Consider the following 9,279-nt stretch of genomic DNA (forward strand, 5'->3'; position numbering starts at 1 on the left):
TACGGAAGTAGCTTCGAACTTGTCAACAAAAAAGGCCGACCGACATGGTAAGGCTCTGTACTTTTTTATGAATTACTTGTGTTATTTCTGCTTCTGGACTATATATTTTAGTTGGTTTGTGTGTTTAAGTCGTTCGTGTTGTCCTCACAGAGCTTTTATGGGGGTGTCGCGGTTTGAAAAATGCCCTTCAAACGACGCGAGCAGTGAGATTTGGCGTTAGCCTTTAGCTAGGCTGGGAACTAGCTGTTAAAGCTGTAAAGGAGAGCAGCTGCTCCTTTCTCCAAACCGAAACTGTGGCGTTACCTAATCTGTGGTCGAAATCTTAACACGTATGGACATAAATATGACTTTAATCAAGCAGAACTCGATCTCGGTATAGTTTTATCTTAGTGGGAAGAAGAAACAGGGAGGAAAGTGTTAGTTTTCACGGGTTTTTTTTTTTTCTCGGAAATGGGAGCGTTTCTGGCGTCATTGTTGAGAAGATTACAGGGAGGAAATCGCTGTGTGTGTGTCGGGTGTTACGTCTGACTGTGTGTAAATAAAGATCAAAATAACATCTGTGTTCAAGGGGCCTTTGCTGAGTTTTCCTGCCTTGATACTTCCTCAGTAACTGATTATTTTCGTGTGTATTAATACATGCTGGTGCTTGTGTGTGTGTTGCATAACGCAGAGGCATTTTTCCGCTGCTGTCCTTTTTGTAATTGTGGTTATCTTAAAAGTACCTTGTAACAAAGGATCTAAGGTAGTTTTAAAGCATTTTCAATATAAATAATGAACTTTATAAAATGTAGTATGTGTAATATTACTATATAATTAAAAATGTTATAATCCTTATATGAAGATAAGAAGTGATGGACGCCCAGTTTATTACTAGTTATAAACTCAGTTCAGGGATGACACTTAATTCTGCTCCACCGTCAGCTTACATATGACTATATTCTGCTATATCTACAGCATGCATTACTCACAGTATAGTTTAAGTTACTCTTAAACACATGCTCTAGTGGTTTACACCTGCACCTAACAAGGGAACGATTGCCGGTTTGATGCTAGGAAGAGATACAAATCCCCTTTGGGGAAGGGGGTTGCATGAGGAAGTTGCTCCGGCATGAAAACACATCAAACGCCTAATGAACAATGGAGCATCTAAACGTTACTCCTTAATTTAAAATCTTACTCATTATAACTGCTGCCAACAGCTGATTGTTTCAGAGAAGCAGTTATTGTGGATTTGATTGCGGAAATGGCTATTTTATGATGACTACGATGGATAATAAACAAATTAAAATAGCCAGTGTTGGCTCAGATGTTTTTGTGTTTCTCATTTGTCGTCCAGACAAACTTTGATAGTCGTTCACCCAGATCAAAGATGTGTCTCACTCATCTTTTCTTTTTCTCTACAGGCGAAGTCTTCTTGAACAAGACCTCCTGCCATGGCACTTCTCTAATATTTCTTTTTTACGCCCCCCCCCCCTCTTAACTTTTTATTAAAAAACATTTTTAAACATTAAAAAAAGAAACGTTACCACAATGAAAATCAGTTACAGCTTCCCTGCCCTCCTGGTTTTCTGCATAACAGGTGAGTGAGTGAGTTTTTGGCTGTTTGTGTATCTCTCTTAGGTGGCTGCTTTAAATGTTTATCAACCAAAGGTCATGTTTGAACTTTTCGTGTCATACAGCATTTACAGTCTGTGTGAGTGGCGATAATAAAGCACATTCTCTGTTCTCTTTTTGCTTATTTCCTCTGCAGCATGGAGCCGTTTTGAGCCTGCTCTCAGCTCATGTAAGGAAAACCAGTCATTGCATGTTTCATCATGTTATGAAAATGAATATGCCTCAAACCCACAGATAATAAACAACACCATTCATGGTTTAGTGACGTTTACATTTACATTTTCTTCACACCTGACAGGTTCAACATCAAACAACAACAACACTTAATTTATTCGCCAAACCAGGAACTGCTTTTATTAACTCTACTTTCTTGTGTTTATCACAGCCCACTGTGGGCGCTCCCTTCAGGTGGTGGACGATAAGGTGGGAGTGATCAGGAGTTCTGTTTACCACAGCTGGTCCTTCTGCTTCGGCTCAATGTCCGACGGCTGGATCATCACGGGTCCAGAAGATGAGCCGATCGTTCTCAGGTACGGATGCTCAAAGGTGGCACGTAAAGGAGATGACGCTTTAAAAGCTCGAAGACGTTAAATAATTGACTCCCAATTATTTTACCGCAAATCAGGTGACCTGGGATAATTATTAACAGAGTAAATATACCAGTTGTGCAATGCATTGATTGTTTTTGCTTTATTAAAAGTATATAAATGCTTAATATTGCCTGATCATTTTCTGTTATCGTTTATGAAGTAATGAATGACCCAGATATGGAGATAAAGACAAAAACAAAAAGTTTTTGAGATTCAGTGTCTGCGATTGAGAAACTGTGGGTTCTGTTCACTGATACAAACTTTCTCTTATTACAAATCTTTCCACAGCTTCTCTCAGTTTTCTGTCCGCTGTAAGAAAGAATGGGTGTCTATAAACTCGTCGGCTGGAGGTGATCCAATCATCCTGTGTGGCTCTAAGTTGCCGCAGCCAATCGAGCTCCCAGGGGGAAATATTACAGTGATGCACCACTTCCTCCCTCATATGTTCCCTGTGTCATCATTTCTGTTGAACTATGCCAGAGGTATGACGTCCTGACATGTGCCTGCTTGCAGTTCCAGCTCTTTTTTTCCCCCAATTATTATCTAAATGTTCCTTTTATCTTCCTCCCTTTGTACAGATCCATATGAAGGCGATTGCCCAGAAACATCTTTTAAATGCTACGGGGGTCGCTGCCTTCCCCACTCCTGGCGCTGTAATGGGCAGGTGGAGTGTCTTGATGAAGAATCTGATGACAACGACGAACTGGGTTGTGACTGTCCTTGTGGAGGGCTTCTTCAGACCTTTTATGGGACCTTCTCCCCTCCAGCTTGTCAGGGTCAAAGTCAGTCCTGTGTTTGGACTTTGGATCCTGAGGACTCCAGGCCGCTGAGTCTGGAACTGCAAAAGCTGACGCTAGCTTTTGGGGACCGACTCACTATCTACAACAGAGAGGAAGGCAAAGGAGACATTATTAAAATCGTGAGTTTCCCAACCCAAACATTCATTACTGGCAAATGTTTTTCTCTTTTTATTTATTTTTATTTTTTTTGAAAACCCTTCTGCATTTTCACAGATTACCAGCTCCTCCAATTCCAAATCGGTCCAAGTTGAATCCAACACCGGCGTGATGTCAGTGGTGTATAAAAGAGTTCTTGGCACAGAGAACTCCAACTTTAACGCCACGTTTCATGTTAAGGGCTACTGCCCTCCGTGGGAAGGTCGTTGCGGGGGAGCGGCAGGAGGTTGTTTTACACAGGAGCAACACTGCGATGGGAAGTGGGACTGTCCCGAGACCGGAAAGGACGAGGAGGGCTGCAGGAACTGCAGTCCGAATCACTTTCCCTGTGGAATGGCAGGACAGAGGACGACAGCGACCAGCAAACCGCAGTGCTACTCGCTGACGGAGAGATGCAACTACCAGCTGAACTGCGCTGATGGCAGCGACGAGAGGGATTGCACCGTGTGTCAGCCGGGGACCTTTCATTGTGACAGCGACAGGTCAGTGTGCACCTGTGTCACACAGCTCCACACACAACATAAAAGGAGTAAGGGGGTGCACTAGGGTTTGTGTCAGAGGGCGTTCTCACCCTGTACATGCTTATTTTACTCACTGTGGAAACGGGTGCTGCTGTTTTTGTTTTGCTTTGTTTCATAACCATTCAGGTTTGTGGAGTTTCAGGCTCGGGCGTGTCTGTATGTGACATATGACCATCTTAGAGTTTAAATTGGCTTTGCTGTGGTTTTTCTGGTTCTGCTGTTTTTCTGTAGAAATATCACCCATCCTGCAGCAGTGTGTGACAGGCACAGAGTTACGTATGAGGAAATAAATATGCAATGTTGACAGTAGAGATTCTGCATTCCTCCAAAAAGCATTGATACAGGTTATATTTATATACAGCTGTTTATTATGGTTTTACATTATTGTGATTATTTTTGATGATGCTATTGCTATTTATTGTGTAGTTCTGCAATAGTGCAATGTTAACTAGTTGCCATTGTTTGCATGTTTTATCAAAAGCCACAGTGTCTTAAAATAGGCCAACGTCCTTTTTCTAAATGCAGCTCGCTCTGTAACAAAAGCACAAAGTGTGTATGGGAAAGTTTTGAGCTTAAGCGTAGGGATCCTTTTAACTCAGCCTGTTTCACTTCTCCTTGTTTACAGCGTTGTGGTTTTATTGTGAGTCTTCAGGCGGCGTCTGATGTTTTCTGTGAAACTGAACCTGCCACTCATTTTCTTCCAGCCTGCTCTGGTAACAAACGGCTCTTTGTTCCCTCTGCAGGTGCGTGTATGAGAGCTGGCGCTGCGACGGCCAGGTGGACTGCAAGGACGGCACAGACGAGCTCAACTGCACGGTAATCTTGCCCCGCAAGGTCATCACCGCGGCAACGGTGGGCAGCCTGGTCTGCGGACTACTTCTGGTCATTGCCATGGGCTGTACCTGTAAGCTGTACTCGCTCAGGACGAGGGAGTACAGGTAAGTCTTTGAATGGTTCTGCTGCGTTTTTGTTTGAGGTTTGCAGCCGAAGCTCTTCTGCTCTACAAAGTAGCTGCTTTAGTTTATTTTCGTTCCGTTGATGAAGCATAATGAGTCTTTCTTGCCACTTTTAAAGAAGAAAAGACTGACTCATATATTGTGCTGATAATCTCAGATGATGAGTCAGGAGATGCAGACATTGTTTTCCTAACTTCTGGCTTTAATTGCTGCCAGAACTGCCAGACAGTAACTCTCAGATGGATAGCACAGCCTCCTACGACACTGACAGTACACTCCACACAAAAACAAAAAAACAGCCTGTTCGTTGTTGTTGTCAGCTAAATGCTTGAGTTATGTACAACAACAGGAACCAATAACCTGCAGTGTATTAAAAGCTTACCTTTTTTTAACCTTTAATAGTACCTCTTAGAGTCAAATCTATTTCTAGACTTTATATTTGTATACTTTATGTGGATCTGCGTGATGCTTCAAAACAAAAACAAAATGTGCCTTGCAAGTTTGCAATGTGTGTGACTGCATCTAAAAGAGCCTCTATCCTCTCACAGCATGTTTGCGCCAATCAACCGCCACGAGGCGGAGCTCATCCAGCAGCAGGCCCCGCCTTCTTACGGTCAGCTGATCGCACAGGGCATCATCCCCCCAGTCGAGGACTTCCCCATAGAAAACCCCAATGAGGTGAGAGAGCAGAGCGCCAGAGATTTTTAACTGCCCGCATGGACGCACCTGTCAGGATTTCATCAATCCAGGATCCTGTCAGGACTTTAGATCATGCTCATTTGTTTAAAGAACCCATGTGACTGACTGCAGCCTGTCCTGCAGAGTTACAATATACATTTAAGGCATTTAGAGGCGTTTTTTAAAAAACCCAAGTGTTGAAATTTCAGCAGGAAAAACTGATTAACTAACTTCAATTTTAATTAATGTGTTAAAACCTACAAATCAACATCTTATTGAAGGCTTTTTGATTTAAGGGCTTTAATAAATGTAATTAAACGCAGAAAAGCCGATAGCTGTTACTACATTAAACCACACACTCTAATGTGTAGTAGTGCTCTCTGTCTTAAAGCTCATCTATAGCAGCCTTATTGATCCCCAGCTGGATGTGGGCTGAAGTTGTAGGAGTGTTAAGATGAGGCTAATGTGCTGTTACTGTGCAAGTTTACTCTGAGTTTACTCCTTGGTGAGACAGCTGAGGCAGTGGAGGCGGAGGGATAAAGTGGCTGGCTCTGCCTGATGGGATTAGCTGAAGCCGCCTACACTAAGCTCAAACTTTGATTAGTGTCGCGTAAATAAATTCAGCAGGTTTAATGATTTTTAATAATGATTTTAGGATGTTGAACACGAGCTGCTGAAGGTAGTTGAAACAATCTGCTCTGTGTTTCTTTGTCAGACCTCGACTCTTTCTCTGAGAGGAATCCTGCAGCTGCTTCGCCAGGATGCCGCCAGCTCCCCACACCGCAGACGTAGGCCCCGATTTATCCGCCGGGCTGTTCGCCGCATGAGAAGGTGGGGTCTGATCCCCAGATCCGCATCCAGGCAGACTCAGTCGTCAAGCTCCAACCAGCAGCAGGCGCAGCAACAGCAGCAGTCAGACAGCGCTACATCAGGCCAAGAAGCAGCTCGCTCCACGCCCGCGAGCTCCCCATCAGCCGTGGAGGCGGTCAACCAGCCGGTGGCCCAGAAACTCGGCTTGTTGGCACAGCCAGCGCAGCACCAGCTGGAAGCTCCGCCTCCTTTACTGGCGCTGCCTTCAGCTCCTCCTGTCGCCTTCCCCCCTCCCCCTCCCTACGCACCCCCAGCTCCACCTGTGGACGCCCCCCACACTCCCCCTGTTGCCGTGCCTCCCAGTAGCCCATCTCTGGCCTCCATCTTCCACACGATAGGCTTGAGCATCTCCCGCTTCAGAGCCTCGCCCTCTTCCACCAACTACGTGCCCCTCTCTGCCTCGCCTTCCTTCTCCTCCTCCTCCTCTTCATCGGACGACGATGTGCTGCTCATCCCCCTCTCGGAGGACAACACTTCAGAAGACGACGTGCCCATGCTCACCTGAACGACTTCCTCACCCACTCCTTCCCACCCCCTCCCTCTTACTTTACCTCCCACCAGTCTTTCCACATTCGTTTGAACTGAAACACAGGAGCGGCCGGTGGTGGGACTCTTCCTCTCTGTGCCAGTCTGGTGCCTTTTTTTTTTTTTTTTTAAATCGCTTTGCGTTGCTGACATATATGAATAGAGTATTTTTAAAGAAAGAAAAAAAGACTTCCTTAAGAAAATGCAGACGAACGGCACGGCCGATGAAGAAGCGCAGATGAGTATTATGCGTGAGCACTTACTGAACGCTGGGCTGCACGTAGAAGGTGAACTTTTATTTTTTTGCACAGAAGAATCTTCCCTATCCAGATACTGAGGCAGGCTACTGTCAGGTTGAATGATTATAGCTCTTATAATAGAATTTGTTGTGTTTGTGTGACTGCGACTGTGTGAATGCAACTGCGTTTTAGTCTCGCGTAGACAGCGGAGTGTGATTGCACATGAGGAGTGTCTTCACTTGCACCCAGTCTCATGATATATCACGAAACAAATCCCCCCTTTTTAAGTGCCTTTAAGGAGCCTCCTGCAGAGACCTCAAGGATGTTGAGAATTCCTGAACACACACTGCATGCAGAAACACACACGCACACAATGAGGGTCACTTTTTCCTCACGTCGTCATGGTGACTTCACTCCAAAATGGATTAAAAAAAACTGCATGTGTACTCTTCAAGCTGGCAATAACTTTTTGGATACCCTCGTTCTAGTGCACATCGATTCCAACATTACTGCGTGTTTAAATACTTCTTCCCCCGGTGAATGAATGTAACCTTCAAAAAAACAAAAAGCAAACGTATCAAAAGACAATCTCTTTGGTGCCTGATTTTATGACGTGTGTAGGTGTGCACAGGAAGATGAGGCACCCTAGTGATAAAAAGGGTCGAGGGGGGGCCTCCAAATTCACAAAAGAACCTCACATCTGACGAGACTCAACAGCATTCGGTCACATTTCGACTCAGCAGACTTGTGGTGTGCCATTTGTAATATTAATATTATTATTATTACGAGTTTTGTGGTCTTTTTTTTTTTTTTCTTTTAGCAGGTTTTGTCTCTCTTTCCTTAAATTGTTCCTGTTTTGCTTTGTTGAATGTATTTTTTGGGGAGGGACAGTTTTAAATTGACAGGTAAATGGGGGGGGGGGATTTTATTTGGGTCAACTTCACTGTATATAAGTAAAAAAATATGGCTGAGATTAAACGATTTGCACTTTTAGTTTTATATTTTTTGTCTTTTTTGTGTTTTCTTTTTGGGGATATCGGCTGTGGGGGTGCCACCTGACACCTCAGTGAGACATGTCAGAGGTGTTTCTTTGTGCTCTGTATTCAAAGGATCTGTGGTAATTCACACAGACTCCCCACAGAGAGAAGGAGAGAGCTGTTCTTGGTGGGAATGCAGAAGTTGTGCTCATTGCTCTGGTTTGGAGGATAAAAGGAAAATGCTTTTACTTTAGAGCTCTGAAACTCCACAGATGGACTGAGGTCGCAGCCGTCTACCAGGTAATAATACTGACTCCATTTAATTATTGAAGCGGTTTTCTACACAGCACCCCACGTGCAAGTTTCAACGCGATAACCTCTGTTTTGGCGACTCAATGATGACTCAATCTCCTTTACATCTAAAGAAAGCAAGATCTAAACGCTCTGCATTACATTCCTGTTTAACAGACCTCACACTCTACAAAACCCTGCACCACACAGTCCAGTTACACACCTGTTTGAGGAAAAACCTTACTTACTTCAGATTATTCATGATGAGGTTTCCCAACCTTTCTGTCAGATTGACTCATGCACTCTTTCTTCATCACTGCCTTTCATGTTTAAACTTGAACCAGCATCAAACAGGATCTGGACTGCTTCCTGTTTGCTGCTTAGTGTTTGTGCTTAGCAAACTTGCTTATCCATAGCTGTTCATTATGATTTCCATCCACTACTTTCTTCTTTAACAGCTTTTCACTTCATTTAGTAACCACTTTCTATTCAGTATGTTTATTAAACAGTTGCAGCTATTAGCCAGCTTTTAGTGAGCTGAAACCTCAAAACCTTGATTTGTTTGTTTTAACTATTTCTACTGATGAAGTATTTATTTTAGTTAATCGTGCCAGCCCAAACTTGTTCTCTACAGACTCTGAAAGTTGTAAAATGTAATTTACTATTATTTAAATAGTTTGAGTGAATCTATCCATGTAGCTGCTTCTGTGGACCTCTGATTGGTCATTACTGACCTAAGAAAGCTCAAAGCTGCAGACAGAAGAACTCAGTGTTTACAGCTACTTTATTAACTGTTCTGTTTGCAACATGGCAGCAAGATTTGCTATGATGGTTTGGAGACAGAGGAGGAGCTGGAGTTAATGATGTTACGCTTAACCCCAAATTGTCAGAATAATACTATTGATCCTTTTTTATAATCTGTACAAATACATGACACAAAGACAGAAATAAATAAAATCAAATAAATTCACGACCATATTTTGGGATCCTCAGCGGCCATCTGAAACATTACATCATCTCCTCTTCCTCACTGTTACCCTGAAATAGGTTTCCACCATAACT

General features: G+C 43.4%; 1 protein-coding gene across 1 annotated transcript; it reads left to right on the plus strand.

Moving 5' to 3' along the window:
- On the plus strand, positions 1-7,913 carry lrp10 (low density lipoprotein receptor-related protein 10). The gene is made up of 10 exons (XM_085350826.1): positions 1-47; positions 1,404-1,579; positions 1,751-1,783; positions 2,000-2,144; positions 2,493-2,686; positions 2,783-3,123; positions 3,218-3,642; positions 4,425-4,619; positions 5,186-5,315; positions 6,031-7,913. The coding sequence occupies exons 2-10, from the start codon at positions 1,531-1,533 to the stop codon at positions 6,688-6,690; spliced, it is 2,172 nt and encodes a 723-aa protein (XP_085206952.1). The 5' UTR covers positions 1-47; positions 1,404-1,530; the 3' UTR covers positions 6,691-7,913.
- Positions 7,914-9,279: the final 1,366 nt, after the last annotated feature.

Source organism: Diplotaxodon limnothrissa, linkage group LG3, assembly GCF_057381915.1.
Source record: "Diplotaxodon limnothrissa isolate DT_005_m linkage group LG3, D_limnothrissa_male_GT1.1, whole genome shotgun sequence".
NCBI classification, from domain to species: Eukaryota; Metazoa; Chordata; class Actinopteri; order Cichliformes; family Cichlidae; genus Diplotaxodon; species Diplotaxodon limnothrissa.

Bases quoted from the DNA above. Each gene is read 5' to 3' on its own strand.
- lrp10 (XM_085350826.1), top strand. From the start codon at position 1,531: ATGAAAATCAGTTACAGCTTCCCTGCCCTCCTGGTTTTCTGCATAACA. The intron at 2,687-2,782 runs GTATGACGTCCT...CCCTTTGTACAG, and splicing joins TCTGTTGAACTATGCCAGAG to ATCCATATGAAGGCGATTGC. The intron at 4,620-5,185 runs GTAAGTCTTTGA...ATCCTCTCACAG, and splicing joins CTCAGGACGAGGGAGTACAG to CATGTTTGCGCCAATCAACC.